Genomic DNA, 18,265 nt, shown 5'->3' on the forward strand with positions numbered 1-18,265 from the left:
TGTCTTTCAGAGTCTTAGAGTCACCAGTTTTCAATGTAATGACCATAGTTTTTAGATTGTTGGTTTCTAATAAAAAACCTCCCAGCTGAATTAAATTTCAATAGGAGGACCTTTAGCCTAAAAAAAACCCCAAACCCCAAATAAAATGTAAGAACAAATGCCTCTAAAAACAGCCACCAGCTCCAACTCTCCCGAGAGACACACAAAGCCCACGTGGGGGTCGCATCACTACAGAGCCACAATGGAATACATGGAATAGCATGAGAACAAGTGAAGATAGAACAATAAAAGGACACGTTGCTAATTGTGATCAGTATTAATGAACAGTGAAGGGAAGGTGCTCCAGGATCAGCAAGACTCAGGAGCCATAAGGATCCTCCTATTAGCTGCAGATATGGAAACCCTGGAGTCAAGGACACTTGGATCTCCACTCTTGTCAGTAAGATGAACAACCTAACCCAGACAACTAATAATTCATCTTCAAAACCAACCCAAAGTGTTAACATTCATATTTCACTCATTTTCATTAACATTTCAATAATGTGAGAAAGCCAGACTTGTGTCACACTATAACAAGATAGATTTTAGCTCTTATTGCCTGCTGATGTTTTCCCTCCATAAAGACATTCCTTACTGGATTTCCACTGGATAGCTGTGCTGTTCTTAATGGCTTGTGAAAGTACACTTAAAAGAGAAAATGTTTGCTGGACAGAAAGGGAGATGGACAAGAGTGGGAATAAGACAGAAGGGTAAAAGCCCCAAATGCATGGTACACCAGAGGAGACAATGGATGAGCTGTATTCCCAATATCCAAATTACAATGTGAACAACCCAACATATTGTTTATGATCAGCGGAAAAAACCCATGTTGAAATAACTGTCAAAAATCTTGGACCAGTTCCTGAAGGATTCTAGGAGGCTGCAGCACCTATGGCTAAAATCCATCCATTCCCGGTGCCAGAATTCAGGAATGTCTCTCAGCAGTTTTGTATCGCTCTTTACAGGAAAACCAAATAAGCACTGACACCCTTCACACCTACACTGGTTTTGACATTTCCAAACACAACTCACTCTCTGCTTGCTCATCCCTCACCAGTTACCAGGAGCTCTCTGCAGGCTCTGCCAGCCTGGCCAGGCTCACCAGGAGTGTCAGGGAAGACAGACCACCATCGCTGCCAAAACTAGCATCCAAAAAAGCCAACCCATGATGGGTTTTTAAAATACATTTGGTGCCAGGCATGAAAAAATTTTCCTAAACCAACCTAACCAAAACCTCCAACCTAAACCTCCTCTGGCACAACTTGAAGCTGTTTCCTCTTGTCCTGCCAATGAAGCTTTTCAGACACTGTGACACTTAATCACACACGGTAATGTGGAAGGTCAGACAGCAGAAAGACAACTGCCTCATTTCAGCTGGATGCTTTACCCAAGGATAATAAACTTCCTTAATCCACCATCATGAAAAATACCCATTAACATGTGCAGACAGATTTCAAGTGATGGACACAAAGCTGGGAAAAGTTAGAGATAACGCTTCTATGTAGAGCAGAGACACTTCTCCTCCTGTGCTGCAGAAAGCCTGCCTCTACAATTGCATCCTCTGATCCAAATGGAAATACTTAGCTCAGAAGCTTGTTTCTCCAAGAACTTGGAAGCTTTTTTACCTTTTCCCCTCCTATTCCCTCTTACGCTGAAACTTCTTGCTAGTTACTGCAGTTCCTTCAGTCACAGTCACCAAAGTGAACAGGTACAGGTTGGTGATTCTTGAGCGAGGATTTGCAAAAAAAAATCCCCTCCTCCTCTGCCAAAACCCATGCCTTTCCCACAGCAGCAGAGATCCAGAATAGATGGGCTGAGAGAGCAGAGATGTGCGCAGGGAGCTCCCAGCAGCGGCTGCATCTGAGCTGCTCTGTCCCATAACAAGAAACCATTGGACATGAGCCAAACACAGGGAAGGACGTGCCAGGGACCCACGGCAGAGCAAAGCTCAGCCTCTAGCACACAGTTACACAACAACAACTTCATCTGAGCTCAGAGTGGGAAGAGGAGCCACTGTCTCTGAACCTCAAAGCACTGCTCCTTGTATGCAAGCTGCCACGGGATATGTACAGCTATAAATTCCCTGGTTCTTTCCTAATTTTACTTTCTTTTAAAACAATAGAATTTAAAATAATAAATTTAAATACAGTAATTGAAAGATTCTACGTGAACAGAGCAGTTGACACTTCACAGAGCTTCAGGGTTTTAACTACCAATTCCGATCCCCCTAATTCTGATCACAGCTTCAATCACTCAAAATCATTTCACCCAGGCAACACTGGAATACTGCCAAAAAAGGACAACGCTCTGGAAAAAATGTCCCCATAGTAAGTCATTAGGACACCATGGCAACAACAGGCTTGAGCCTAAATGAACGGAAAATTCTTGCTGCAATCCCAAAGAGAGTAAGTCAATGGGCATAGAACCTACAAGAGCCCTATTTCCAAAAAATGCTGCTCAGTTTGAAAGCTGTATGAAAATACAGCATTTTCACAACCCCCACAAAGGAGAAAATGCTTAAAACTAAGTAAAGCTGCTTCAAAGGACATGTAAGCCAGCACAGATCTAAGAGCTGCTGCTGTCAGGGACAGAGATCCCCATTATGGGGCTGTGTGTGGTATTAACCAACCACCACCAAACCTACTCTGAGTGATGGATACTCAACCAAAGTGTCTGTTGAATTGTTATTTAAAGAATATAAATCCTGTTTTTAGTACTCCCTTCCTTGGACCTTTTGTCCTCTCCCTGCAGGATGAAACAAACCAAAGCAAAAGATGTAACATGGGGCTGTTCAGCCCCCAGGCAGGTACACACAGGTCCTTCTCCATTGCATCCCAGGGCTTGGGGAAGGATAACCTGGTTATGGTGAACCTGCCAGGTTCCCCTTTTGACATCAAGGGAAAGGCAAGTAGAAACCTGGAAACCGAGTGCTGGTTTGGGCTGGTATGTGCTGAAGAATTCCAGCACCACCAGCTCCAACAGAAGAACGCTCTGTCCCTCTGGCTGCAGTACCCAGATACCATGCTCTGCAGGTCCACCTGTGCTGCACCAGGAATTAGGTTAAACTCCTTCAGCCACTCAAAGATTGTCTGGTTTGTGAACCTCAGTACGTTGGTAGCTGTGCAGATAATAATGATGGGTACAAAGTCTGTCAGGTCACACAGGCTGACGAGAAACACAACACCTGGGAGGTATCAAAGGTGAACAAATGAGACGAGTCCCCGAGGCAGAACAACACTCAGGTTTTACCTTGCCCAGCTCGGCTCTGACGGGAGTCTACACTTGCCTGTCTTCGGTCTGGTGGCTCCTCGTTCCCTCCATCTGCATGAGAACCAAAACAGCACAAGTAGAACATCACAGTGGACAGGTCAGGCAGATGCAACTTTTCCTTGAGTCCCATCACCTATCTCGGAGGAACAGCAGGACAAAAGGTCCCTCTGGCAGACTGAAACTGGGGAAACTGCTGCTTGACTCTGCTGCTCGTTCCACCTTTGCCCCAGCTCACTGCAATGAAATCTGTGAGGTCCTCGGGACAGAAGGAAGGTTTTACTTGCTCCTATTGATCCCACAGACATCTGAATGAAATAAAAACCAAATTGTGCATCTTCAATGAGTTCCTTCACTTTGGACTGTTATATCAAAATATTAAAATATTAAGCTTTGGAATAAAGAGATCCAGATAAAAAGAAAAAAAAATATTTGAAACATGAAATTTGAAATTGTGTCCCTTTAAAATTGTCTGCTAAAAACCAGGAAGGCTGGGAAGAACAAAGTCTCTTATTACATCCTCTGGAAGATGTTTAGGAAAGCAGCTACAGTTAACAAATCCCAAATCCGTCTGGATAAATGCAGAGTGGGACATTGTGTACAATATTATACAATTCATTACAGGCTGCTTTTCATTGATCAACTGACCAGATTAGAAACAATAGATACACCCATCAATACAGATGCTTGAGCACATGGAGTCTCCGGCAGCTGAGAGCAAAAAGAAGCCCAGCTCTGCAGATTGGGAAAAGGCAAACCCAGGGATTTCAAATGCAGGCTGCATTTCAGCAGTTCTTACCCCTTGCAGCAGGGCAAGGGGAAGCTTTTAAAATCTTTAAAAATAGTTTTGAAATAACTGAATTCTCAAATAGCTGTTTAAAAACTCAATAGTTGGTTTAGCATTGATGTGTTTTGATGATACTGAAAGCAACTGCATTCTGATATATTTATATGTCTGGATAGCTCTACAGAAGTTATTTGTTGGAGGGGCCTGTTATGCCATAAAGTAATTTAACTTTATCAACTCCTGTTACATGTGAGCTATGTCTGGCTTGATGGGAAGTTGTGAATTGCAGCACAAGAGCAGAACTAAAATGGGGACTAAAAATTTCAGTCTACCCCCACTCCCAAAAAAAGAGGAACCACAGCCCAGGCCAGGAGAGGTCTTCTGTTCCCTCTTCCCTTGGTGAAATGCTCCCAGCCCTCAGTTTCCCTGAAGCAATGCCCAGGCACCTTGAACAGATGCCAGCCAGGCCGTTTCTGTCACCTTTGCATCTTTCCCTGCTGACACAGCAGCTACACATGAAGGTCATCTGGCTACAGCAGCCCAGAATCCTGATTTTAAATCAACTGCACCTGCCCCAATAAGCTACCAGCTGCCAGGTGCCAAGGAGGCCACAGACCACGACACTTCCCCAGTTCCCTTTTCCATTCTGGTTGCCAGAAGGATGTCACACTGCGAATACAACTGCAACTGGGATGTGTCCGTAGGAGCTTTTATTAGCCTGGAGATGCCCTCTTGGAATTAGCTGCAATGAGCCTTCCTACAGTCAAAGGCATTAACAGAGTCCTGATTGTATTTGCTGGTAACACCCAGTATGGTTTGGCCATTGCTGTGCACATGGATATCACTGTCATCATCATCCCTAATAGCCCCTGGCTATGAGCCCCCACAGACAACCTTTAAGTCATGAGGAAAACATTTTGAGCTCCAAACATAAATCCAAATGAAAAATAATTATAAGGACTGAACATTTCAAAAGACAAGAAAGTCCCAGTATTTAAATCAGGAGTAAACCCCTGTATTTATCCAAAGACACATGATCATCAGCAAAAGACAAACTCCATCCCTGAAAGTTTCATCGACCTTGCAAGTGTTCGACACCCAGCTAGATGGGGCTCAGTGGGTGGAACTGGATGAGCTTTAAGGTCCCTTCCAACCCAACCCATCCTGAGATCTCTTGATAATTCTATGAATCAATCTCCTTGATCCCTTGGAAAGGCAACACCTCTGCTGTACAGTTACCTAGGTGTATCAAACCTTGCCTTGAGAACAAGCCTTGGCCAAGGGAGGGGGCTGGGGGCAGCAGCTCTGGGGTCCTGCTCCCCAGAATGCTCCAACACCCAATGGTGGGACACAAAATGGTGACAACAGGCTGCCAAAGCCACTGGGTTGGAGAAGAGGAACAGCTGCATGGGAGCCAAGAGTCTGGGATGGATCTCCCTGCAAGTTACACAACATATTAAGGGGTAAAGAAAGCTCACAGTAAATTAATTTCCAAAATGCATTTAGCAGGTGGGAAAGGAAAAAATAAATCAGATGACTCAGCAGACATTAAATCTTCAGTCAGCACACAACTGCTGCTGCATTTGATATGGCTGCAGCAAAGGTGGAGCTTGGGGGAAACCAAGGATGGAAAGGAACAGCCACAGTTAAGAGCTGAACAACTGAACTATTTAATTGTTTTTCTCTTCACTACAAATCAAAATGTTGCGCACAATCTGCTCCCAGCAGATTGTGGAGGAGCAAGGTTAGCAGGGAACAATACCACACGTAATTATGAAGTTATCTCACTGTACGTACAAAAAAGGGGAGATTACTCTTCCTAAGGGAATATTAATTCTCACAGTTTTTGAACTTCCAAGTGCTCGTATTTACATCCGCCTCTGTGCACACATCAGGACTCTGTCATCCCAACCACACTCTAGTTATTTTATTTATGCATGATTTTAGGTAGTCGCTAGTATTTGCTTTAGCAATAGCTATTGTTTATAGACGTGACCCTACTATTCAGACAACAGTTTGGGGACGGTATCACTCCTGAAGTTCAATCAACTCAGTTGCTGTAACGATTGCCAATGCGGTGAAACATCGAAGTTATTGACAAATCCTTCAATGCAACAGCTAAAAGAGGTCACCAGAAGTAAATCGGTTGTGAAATCATTGCTAGAGAACACGGCTATCCGAGTTAATTTAAAATAAAGATCAGCACAGACCAAGATGAACCTGTTTAAGGAGCTTTACAGAAGCTGACAGGCAAAAGAGGAAATAGTCAAATGCCACAAGGGAAGTGAATAATATAGTAAATATTGACTCAGTAATTCATATTCTCTTGCATCTCACCATGAGAGGGAGGAAAACTTTTGTGTATTTTTTAAAAATTAAGACAATCCATTAACTCTTAGACACTATTTTAGTTTTTGAAAGCTACTGTCTCATCAGTGTCCAGCATCCATCCATCTGGGATGCTGGACGCGGGTCAGAAACTCAACAAGGCTTCTGAGTGCCTGATTCTGTAGCAGGAACAAAGTAAGCAGTCATGGCTATTAACTCTTTCTCTCAGTTACAAAGAGATTACAGGATCTCAAAGATCGTGATTAGTGACAGGATCACCAGAGCAGCCTCTCCTGCTGTAGCCAGGTCTGAGAAACACTCCTGCTTTCTCTTCTCCCCCCATCCCCAGCCCACCAGTTCTCCATTAAAACCAATGACACAACAAATCCTCCCCAATGCACACAACTGGATTCTTTGAACTGACTGCTCTGACAGGGAAAGAAAATCCCAAGGTTTCAGCATTCCTAAACAAATTCCCTGCACAAAGCACCACAATTAGTATGAGGGGGCTGCAAACAGGAGCCAGATGCATCTGCACCAGCACATCTGATGTCAGTAAATCCCACAGCACCTCTGGCATCACCTCCGTCAGCACCTCCTGCCAGGTATTCTCGTTAAAGGCAAACATAGCAAGTTTCATATAAAATCAAGTGCCAGCAGCCCAGTATTTCTGGTTTCCTATTTAATTAAAAAGGCCTTTAAAACCCACACCGTGACTAAACATCTCCCAAGATCTTTGATCTGACAAAGCAATTTTTAAGAAGAATCCAAGGGTGGGTGAGGCTGCTCCATGCATGCTGGGAAATCTGCAGCAGGAACTGACTGCAGCGGATGTGCTGTTGCTCTCACGGCGACTGGCAGAGCACACTCCACTGTCAGAGCTGATAAATCAATAGTTTAAATCCGTATCATATCAAAATTGTATCTGGAAAAGGTGGAAGACTCACACAAAGCCAGTCAAGCCGTTAGGGATGGATCCGATTCCAGCCCAGCCCAGCATCCCTGCAGAAGGAAAGGTCTGTGTGCATGGCACAGAGTCTGGAGATGTGGCTCCCAACTGCCATTGTGCTCCCAAAACAGAGACACGGGGGAAAAAAGCCACCCCAAAATAAATAAATCAAACAGCTCCAGGGGCTGGAGCCCACCAGGAGGATCCTGGAGCTGCCAGCACTGCCGCTGCAGGGGCCGGCGCCGAGGCTGATGCTGGAACCCGCCGCAGCGATGCCGGCGCAGGAGAGGGAGTTGCAAATCTTGTTCTCAGCATTCCCGATGGATTCCAGCCTGGTAAGAGATGACACATGCCACATGATCTGCCTGCTGCTCTCCCACGGTGAGATGTGCTCGGCAAGGGGCAAAGTGTTCCCCAGCCAGAGCAGGAGAGGAGAGGGAGCCCTCTCCTCCGAGTCTGATACTGAAAAGAGTTATTTTAATCAAAAGTCCTCCCTGATTATTTAGTTTGTGAGTACTTTTCTGCCTCAGAAAACAATATGCACCACCATTGCAAATTATTATTATGCTACAGTTAATTCCATTATAAAACTATTATTATTATTATTTTTCTTATTGCTGTTGCTATATAATTAGTATTGTGGTAAAATACCACAATATGGTTAGAAATAGCGTTATTGCAGTGTTATGATTAAAATCAGTATGATATGAATTATTATGATAATTAAAATTTTTAAGAACTGCATTAAATTACTAATAGAATGAAACATTTGCCCCCATGAAAATAACTCCCTGGTGGGAGTGTCAGGGTACAGAGGATGGTTGTGGGTGTTGAGGGTGGAGTATTTTTACTGATGGAACTATAGCACAGACCTGGGTTATTAATCACCATATCATTAAAATCCAGCTCCCCAGTCACCTTCCAACAAGTTGAATCCTTTAGCATAGAATCATTAAGGTTGGGAAAGACCTCCAGATCAAGCCCAACCTATGACTGATCCCCACCTTGTCACCCAGCCCAGAGCACTCAGAGCCACCTCCAGGCCTTCCTTGGACACCTCCAGAGATGGGGACTCCACCACCTCCCTGGGCAGCCCCTGCCAAGGCCTGAGCACCCTTTCCATGGGGAAATTCCTGCTGCTGCCCACCCTGAGCCTGCCCTGGCCCAGCCTGAGGCCGTTCCCTCTCCTCCTGTCCCTGTTCCCTGGAGCAGAGCCCGACCCCCCCGGCTGCCCCCTCCTGTCAGGGACTTGTGCAGAGCCACAAGGTCCCCCCGGAGCCTCCTTTGCTCCAGCCTGAGCCCCCTGAGCTCCCTCAGCTGCTCCTGGGGCTCCAGCCCCTCAGTGTCCTGCCATGAGGGGCCCAGAACTGGACACAGCACTTGAGGTGCCTCTCCAGTGCCCGGCACAGGGGACAGGCACTGCCCAGGTCCTGTGCCCACACTCTGGCTGGTACAGGCCACGTGCCCTTGGCCCTCCTGCCCACCTGGGCACAAATGGGCTCCTGTTCAGCCACTGTTGAGCAGCACCTGGATGCTCTGATAGTTCACACAAATAATCCAAGACACACAAGGCTTCTATTTCTGTACATAATTAATTAACGCTATATAAACTACTTCGAATTCCCAGACTTCTCCACACACCAGATGGGCAGATTTGTATTTTGTGCCTAAGAACACACACAAAACCAGTTGTTTTTCCCCTCAATCACATCCCTGCCCTGATACAAAAACCACCTAATAAAACAAAAAAAGCTTTACCACTGTGTACAGTTTATTATAGAAAACAGTGTGAGATGGAAGTCACAGAAATGCTTTCATAAATATAGTATTTAATTTATTAATTGTGAATCCACAAGACTTCCTTTCTCTTTTGCAAATAACCTGACAATATTTTAAAAATGGAAATGCCATGCTGTGTTTTGAAATACTTCAGCTAGAGTGGAAAATCAACATATATTTAATACAGATAAGCATTTTAGTTTATTGTATGTTAAATATAGTCCCAGTGGCCACTGGAGCAGCAAGTAAATGTGGAGTCACCACTGCTACGGGCATGCTCTGACTCCAGATGGGTCCATGGCTTGAAAATAACCTGGAATATCATAAAATGTTCAACATTATGAACAATTATGGGAGTCCTGACTATAGCAAGGCCTCATGGAGAGCAGAAACTGGAGACACTTCATTAACACACCCAAAGACCAGGACACAAGTGTTCTGTTATCCCAGTAGAGTTCATCAAATTACACGATGGATTTTATCCATAACTATAAAAATACAAGTGCACTTTGTACTTGGGGCACTTTAAAACGTGATTAGTAAGTACATGCTCTAAATTCATAAAGGGCAGCTTCCCTACACCCACAATAAGGAGTCATCTCTAGAGGAGAAAGCAATCCCTCTGCACAGGAGACAGAAAACAGAGTCAATGATAAGACATTTATTTCAGATAAAATATCTGCTTTGTTATCAAATTCAGAGGAGCTGATAACTCACCCAGAGCACCATTTGTCAAAACATTGTTACTGCACCATTCTGCATTTTACTGCTTTTAGCTTTGTTCTGATATGTAGATGAAAACCTTTTGTTCCCAAACCATGAGACAACCAGAATATAAATGAGGTTAACAGATAATGAAGTATGTGGCCTCCACAGACTATTAACCTGGACCTTCTTTCTCTGAATTTTTCTTTCTTTAAAAGCAACCTGCACCACTGTCACTGCCCAGGCAATCTCCCTAAGCCCACGGGGTCATTCCCAAGTGACAGGCTCTTCATTAGTAAATCAGCATTATATCACACAACAAAAATGTAACTCCAACCTGAGGAACACATCTTGGAATCCAAACTTCAGCACCTGCAGCGTAGACAACTCATGCTGTGTTTTGATCTAACATTCCGGAATTTGTAGTTTGGAGTTACTGAGAGTTATCTTACAAGAAACTTTTTCTCAGCATTTCATTGTTTTCTCACAGATCTAACACTGGGTATTATTTTCCATCAGCAGCTTGTGCTGCATTCTGCACTCTCATACTGCAGTGGAATTAATTCTCAATCCCATCTCCAGTGAAAGCCCTATCCATGCTTTTCGGACATACATTACTATTTTTCATCAAAATTATTTCCACCAAAAGTAACCAAAATCCCTTTTCAAGCCTGACATCTCCTGCGATGCAAATCACTAAATTTTAGAAGTTATGCCTAAACACAACAGTAGAAATAACGCAACCCAAACATCCTCAGGAATCCTCATTCTTACAGCTCCTGTGGCTCTACACTGCAACAGAAAAACCTACCCAGATACACACACAGTCACAGTTTATGGCCTTTAATCGTAAATACCACTTGCTCTCCTGCTTTGGGCTATTAGAGAATAAAATATAAAGAGAGATTAACAGTTCTATCTAGCTGGAAGAATGAGTAATTACTTCTAAAAATGATTTCCCAGACCCTTCTCAAGCAGCAGCAGCGCTATAGATCCGCACACATTTACAAACACACACAGACAGGGCTTAGAGAATTAAATATTGAGGAAATTCTACCCAAGATCAGATTGAAACAGGAAAGCAATACAGGGATCTGCAGCAACATTTTGCACCAGCACCAGATTTCCATCCATAGGACTAATTCCAGGCATTCCTACGTTAATTTTTAGGTGTCACTTTGCACCATCCAAAGCTAACCCTGGAAAACTGCACCACAACGAAAGGCTCATCCCAAGTATAGAAAAATGCTGAATTTAGTTTGGATCAACACAAAAAGGTCTAAAGAAGCCCATGAAGGGAGAGCAAAGCATTAGCGCATCATCTCTTGGCTGTTACAGAGGTTGTAAATCCCCATCCCTGGAGGTGTCCAAGGCCAGGTTGGATGGGGCTTGGAGCAACCTGGGACAGTGGAAGCCCACGGCAGGGGGTGGAACTGGATGGGCTTTAAGGTCCCTTCCCACTGAAGCCACTCCAGGATCCTGTGCTCTCTGGTTCCCAGGAGGAAGCCTGCCCACACCAGGGATGCCACATCCCCGTCGCTGCAGCACTAGTCCAAGCTGCTGCCATGTCAGATGCAGGATCAGAAACTGCTTTGCAGAGACCAGACATAAATCTCGCTAATGAATACAATTATAGAAACTCTTTATAGTAATTTTTTTTTAGTTTATCAGCCAGGAGGTACAATCAATCTACTACTAGTGCATTACCTGTGATGGCTTATGAACATTTTTTGCCAATTAAAATGATGTTGGGGATTCCTCATATCCTGGAAGGTAAGGAACATTCCCTTCTACCCCAGCATTTCTCAAGGAGAAGGAAATAGTCACAGACAAGGCCAAAAAGGTGCTAGAGTAAAAGAAAACCATTTTAGGAACAAAGAACTTACCTTGTATCGATATTCCAGTAAGCTCTCTGTTTGAAAGGGAATTTTGTGAACTAAGAAACCTGCTCCTCAAAGAAATGCAAGTCATGGAGCATGGATCAATGCCCAGCCTCTCCTCTAATGCAAAGGGAGGTTTACCCTGGTCATATAATGCCATTAATGTGCACAGCAGCAAAACAAATCCCTCCTCAGTTAGAGAGAAGATTAAAAAACCTACAAATAAATATTCCTACAGAGCGAGAAAATGGCATCAGAAACAAGAAGTTATTGATACGGCAAATAATCAATAGCCTAAATGCAAATTATTATAAAATAACTGAAAGTAAAAAATAATTGCCTTAAGGCAAAAACCCATCACTTTTCTTGGCGGACAAAGAAAGAAAAAATTTAAAAATTGGTGAAAGCATTTTGTTTTCACATCTCTGTCTGCTTCTCACCACCATGGCGGCAGCTGGCAACAGCAGATGGCACAAAATTCAACCCCATCATCTGTCAGAGGTGAGCTAAAATTTCACCATACTGAGAAACTGTGAAAGGAAAAGTCAGGGGAAGCAGGACACAGCATGGCTGGTGGCATTCCACCGGGGACAAATTGTGAACCTCTTCTGGAGGAAGTCAATGAGGAAAATTTACTTAACCAGCATATGTGTAATGTGGCAAAACCCACCAAATTTCCAAAACACGGTCTGACTTTCATGTGGGAAACAGGGCTTAGCACAAGCACCAACATGGACAACACTCATAATGGGATTACTGGGTGGCCTGTGCTGGGCTAGGAGTTGGACTCCATGACCCCTAGGGGTCCCTTCTAACTCAAGACATTCCGTGATTCTGTGATGTGGCACTTGCGTGTTTATTTGTATCATTAAACACATTTGTAATCATGCCGTGCCCAGGCTCCACAGTGACTTTACATTCACTTCATCTTCCTCTGCTATCACCACTTAATTAGCTGTTCTGCCTCCCTTGTGCTGCCCCATCACCTGGATGAGATGTAAATTACCTGCTAAAAAAAATTGTCTATACTATCTTTGTTTTGCTTAGCAATTTCAATTTGAGACTGTGGAGCATTTAATTTAATGAGTCCAAGTTTTGCATAGCATTACAGCGTGCAAAATAATTACACTTTAAAAATTACTGCTATACACAAGATAAACCTGCTAGTGCCAAAATTATTCTATTTCTGTAGACAAACTTTGAAATTTATTAATGAAAGTTTGCAGTGAAACAGCTGTTCTGCTGATCAAATAAGTTATGACTAAGTTTTTGTGGTGCTTCCACATAAGCAGGCAGCTATTGAAGAGCAAGACAGACTAATTGTGTAAAACTGATGAAATGAGTTAAGGTTAGACATTAGGAAGAAATTCTTCCCTGTGAGGGTAGGGAGGCCCTGGCACAGGGTGCTCAGAGAAGCTGTGGCTGCCCCTGGGTCCCTGGAGGTGTCCCAGGCCAGGTTGGATAGGGCTTGGAGCACCACCCTGGGATAGTGGAAGGTGTCCCAGGCCATGGCAGGGGGTGGAACTAGATGAGTTTTAAGGTCCCTTCCAACCCAAACCATTCTGGGATTCTGTGAAATGTTGGATGTAGGCTAAATATTCCAGGGCTTTCAGACTGGGAGGTGGCAGGAGAAGGGTGGTGATGAGTTTGGAAGGTGCCCCTGCAAATTATTTCCTGCCTTTAGAGCTGGCTCTGTACACACAGTTCCAGTGATTCTGGCACTCTCTTGAAGCATCAGTGCCTAGATTGAAGCCCTGGTGAAACCCAGGGTCCAAGTTTAAAGGCAGTGGACTAAAGGGCCACCACATCGCAGCTGCTCCCTGCAGTGCCACACCACACTCAGCAGTCAGGCAGGCGAGCTGCTTCTCCTCCGCATACTTTTGTTCTTGGAGACCACAGCCCAATTTTATTAATCCTCATTTAGATGCAGAAGTCTGTTCTTGCAGCAAACCTTGATGGACTTCTACCCAAAGGGCTCCAGAAACATCTGTCCCCCACACTGAATTCACAACCCAAAAGGAATGGAATATTTTTTGCAGTCTACGCTAAATGCAAACTGCGCTATCCAGGTAAAAAGTCCACTTCAGATATACATGTTTGGTTTTATAAGGACCAAATAATCTCTTCCCTGTGGTTTAAGATCCATACAATTCCTAAATTCTACACATAGTATAATACTACTGTGTGTTCAGCTTCTTGGGAGTTGAAGGGGAGAAGGTAACAAGGAAAAATGAAAAATAATGATTTGTGCACATTCAGTGTTGGTGTGGATCTGGTTTTACATAAAAATAGCATTGTCTTTACACCTAACTCTTCTTGCATTTGCAAAGTCACACAGCTGCTCGAGCAATTAGTGAAAATTAAGTCTTTGCAATAGCTGCATCTTGTATTTAGGTTAGCCAGGACACTCCAGTATGTTACACAACCAAACCCAATCCTTTCTTCTTAATTGACATCAGGCATTATGAGGCCAGCAATTATATTTATTCATCTCCATTAAAGGACAGAGAGATACTGACTGGCTGCACAGTTCAGTCTACAGATTCCTTATTACTCCTGGTAGTACAAGACCAAATCAATCCCTGAATCGTTTTCTATAGCTCCATGTCAGTCTGTAAACAGTGAAAACACTCAGGGTGCCAAAAAAAAAAAAAAATTTGATTTGAACAGGCCTCCATTTGCCCTCTACTTGAGTCACATATAGCAGAATTTAGAAAGCCACGCTGTTAATATTTTTTTTAACCTAAAAGGGTTTTTTATTTGTTTTCTAAGTGCAGTATTTTAGAACTGTATGTCCTCAACCTCAGAGCCTGAGGCTCACAGAGCAGCCTACACTGGGACCCTGCTCAGCAGGTCCAACACCTCCCACTCACAGCAACCACAATTTAGACCAGGTCACTCGGGGCTTTACTTTTCATAATTCTGATCCTTCTGTGACTTGTTTATGAGGAGCTGCCAGGAACAAGTTACCTGCATGACTCACCTTTCCCTCGTCATCCCAAGCTGAAAGGAACGCTTCAGCCTCAGGCACCTGCTATTCCCCTTATTTTTATGGATCAAATCAATAAGGAAATGTGGACCAAAGGTAAATCCATACAGCACAAGGAAACACAAAGGTTTTCACAAATGCATTGAAGCAACAGCACAGGCTGCAAAGTGCCCAAATCACCCAGTGCCCCAGCCCCAGACACCCAAGCTGCATTCCACAAAAAAGGGCTTGTCTACAGCCTAAGAAAACTTCTCATTTCCAAGGGAATGTTTTGATTCCCGTGATGCAACTGAAGTCACCTGCAGTGACTGATGGCAAGAACACAGAGGGGGAAGCTGTGAACTGTGAGCAGAGCACACACCAACAGTCAGCCCGGGTATCAAGGGGGATAACAAATACAACCTGCCCATGGGGACAACCTGGCATCAGCCCCAACCAGCACAGGGTACACCTGTAAGAAACAACAGAACTGGTTTTGCTTTGAAAACACCTCAAAGTTGAGGCAACATTTTGACTGCCTTTTGAGAAGACAAAAATCTTTCAGAACTTTAAAGGAATAATCAGCAGAGAACTGTCTCTAAACTGGTTTCACAAGATCCATCATATACCGAACAAAACATGATAAAGCAAGTTCTTTGGTAAGCAGGTGCCTAATTAGTCCTTTCGGTTGGTTTAGCATTTCTTTAACAGCCTCCTGAGTTTGAAGTAGCCACTGCAGACATTCCTTGGTGCAGCAGGTGCCCGCTACAAGGTGTTGCTGTGAGCTGGCAAGCCCTTCACGTGTGTCCAGGTGAGGTCAGCGGGCAGAGCAACTCAACTCATTTTCTGTAAAAACTGGCCCAGGTTGCCCAGAGCAGCTGTGGCTGCCCCATCCCTGGAAGTGTCCCAGGTCAGGTTGGACAGGGCTTGCGTCTTGTGGAAGGTGTCCTTGCCCATGGCAGGGGTGCAGAATGATCTTTAGGGTCCCTTCCAACCCAAGCCATTCCATGATTCTATGAAAATACACTAAATACACTATATATTTTTTTTCCTAGTATCTCTATTCAAATCAGCAATTCATTTTCATGTGGCAAAACCCAAAAGCAATTCGTTTATTCTCTCAAAGGGACCTACATAACCACTGTGCCCACTAGAGCAGGACCTTCTAAATTAACTCAAAGTTAAAACAAATAAATAAAGGATTTACTTGTAAGATCCACAAGAATCCCACAAAACAGTTTCATTTTCAGCAAGGAATCACTTTCTTTTCCCCCCCTCAACGGAGAGAGGGGACACTGCTCATAGTGCCAAAGACAACTACTAAAATTTACCAACCACATGATCCCAGAATGAAGAAACTAATGGCTCAAATTACTAACAGATGTTAAGCTACATCTCACACACACAAAAACCCCCCAGGTTATAGGGTTATTCCTGTCTGAACTCAGACACCTTTGAGACCGTCTTCAAGGCAGCAGAGCAGGAAATGCTGGAGCAGATGCCAGGCGGGCACCACATCCCACAGCTGCAGAAGAATCAGCCCTGGGTCTCTCCAGAAGCAGCTCTAGGCTTTGCTCTCCCCTTCTCCTAACACACCACAGCCAACACCTTCCCATTGCTCTGTCCCTCACAAATTGCAATTTCTTAAACTAACAGTGTTGAGAATTACTATCTGTTTGTAACAAACCAAAGTGAACAAACCTTGCCACACAAAGTCACTCCAGGCCAATTACTCCATGTTTTACTTTAGTGTCTTGCCTCAGCAGCTGCTCAATTATTGAAAGTGCAAGCTGAGAATTTTTAGGTTTTGTAATGGAAAAGGGATGCAAACATAAGTAAAACTTTCATCAGCGACAGGGTATGTGGTATTTGGGCACTGTCAGGCTCCCCACAGAGAGAGCCATCTGTCTGGGGTTAAACCAGCACTGGTTGCAATATGGAAACATCCTAATTAATGAAGTAAAAATAGCAATTTGACTTAAGAGGCTTTGGCAATTCATAAACATACTGAAGTCCATCCATGTATCGTCCAAGTTCCTCTGTCTTCGAGGAAGGTCATTGGCAGAGGAGGACTCAGCAATTTGTTTGGTTCATCGAGGGAGCTCTAAGACGGATCCAGGGAAGCACCACCCAGCGAATGCGATGCCAAAATGCCTCAGCACCTTCCAAAAGCTGGTGCTTTTTTCCTCCACCTCTTCCTGCTACATTTTTATGGCAAAAACTTCCTCTTTTTAGGAGCAGAGCATGGACCCTTGCTGGGACTGTGCATGACAATGCATGCACTTCCTAAAAGACTGCCCAGAGCAGCTGTGGCTGCCCCATCCCTGGCAGTGTCCAAGGCCAGGTTGGACGGGGCTTGAAGCAACCTGGGATAGGGGAAGGCGGCCCTGCCCATCACAGGGGGTGGAACTGGACAAACTTTAAGGTCCCTTCCCAACCCAAATCACCATGTAATTCAGTGATAAATAGACTTCAAACTGTAAAGGTCCGTTGTCTTCCTGTGGGATATCCTACATTAACTCCCCATATTGCTTATTAGTTATGAAAATCCACAGAAAAAAACCAAAAACAAACCAACTAAACGACCAACCCAGTGGTCAGAGGCCAAAAATACTTCTTAGAGGAACTGCAGAATTAAAAAAGAATTCTTTGCCTCTGCAAGTATGTTTGTGTTTATTTTTATTGCTGCAGTGCTTGGAAGCCTGAACTGAAATTAAGATCCTACTGTGTTGGCAGCTGGTACAAAAACAGAGCAAGAAAACACCCTTGTCATTATAAATTTATTAACTTAAATTCTATTCCTACAAGAGACACTGTTGACATTCCTGCCCAGGAATTTCAGACACAAGTACAAAGGGGGTTTTTCCCTAGCATGTATAGGAAATCAGAAATCATACACACCAACATCTGAGTTATTCTGGAGCAGAATGAATCCTAAATAAGTTCAGGTATCAGTGACACTGATCTGTACCTTCATCATCTCAAAAGCTGTTACTTGTCACTAGAAAAAGGCAGGTATTTCTAATCTGGGGTACAATTAATCTCACCTATTTCATACAGAAAAAGTAGCATCCTTGTTTCTATTAACATGAAGCGACTCTTTTATCCAGAGACACCTATACTGAGTATGTAAATCAAACCCACCAACCCTTCCTTTTTTTAAATTTTGATGTGGGAAGATGACTTCATGACAAAAATATCTGGAGTAAAAAAGATTGTGTTGCTAGTAACATTTGGGTATTATATGGTGTATTTCATTCATTAATTTTAAAACCACCCTATCTATGTAATTAAAATACAGACAGCAATGATACAGCTGGACAGAGAGACACAAGAGAGCTTCCCATGTCACATTAGGGAAAAACAAATGCCATCAATGAGCCCACAGGTTTCTGCCAACAAGGGTATCAGTGTTGGCACCGGGTGTCTCCTGCTCAGAGATCCTCTCCGAACTCCGCATGGGGCACATCCATCTGCTCTCCTTAGCTAAGAAGCTCACAGCCAAAACACACAATTCAGCCTTTAGTTATTGATTTTCTACTAAAACTGTTTCCAAGTTATAA

At 43.7% G+C, this 18,265-nt stretch overlaps 1 protein-coding gene across 9 annotated transcripts in view; it reads right to left on the minus strand.

Moving 5' to 3' along the window:
* The window catches only part of TANC2 (tetratricopeptide repeat, ankyrin repeat and coiled-coil containing 2), a 195,641-nt gene that overhangs the window by 131,208 nt on the left and 46,168 nt on the right, over window positions 1-18,265 (minus strand). For 7 of the 9 annotated variants that reach the window (XM_039564476.1, XM_039564480.1, XM_039564479.1 and 4 more), the window contains exon 4: window positions 3,289-3,360. The exons of the other annotated variants lie outside the window; for them this stretch is intronic. In XM_039564476.1, the coding sequence (XP_039420410.1) occupies window positions 3,289-3,360 (72 nt within the window). The remainder of the gene's footprint in view (window positions 1-3,288; window positions 3,361-18,265) is intronic. 9 annotated transcript variants of the gene reach the window in all.

This window comes from Corvus cornix, chromosome 23, assembly GCF_000738735.6.
Source record: "Corvus cornix cornix isolate S_Up_H32 chromosome 23, ASM73873v5, whole genome shotgun sequence".
Classification (NCBI taxonomy): Eukaryota; Metazoa; Chordata; class Aves; order Passeriformes; family Corvidae; genus Corvus; species Corvus cornix.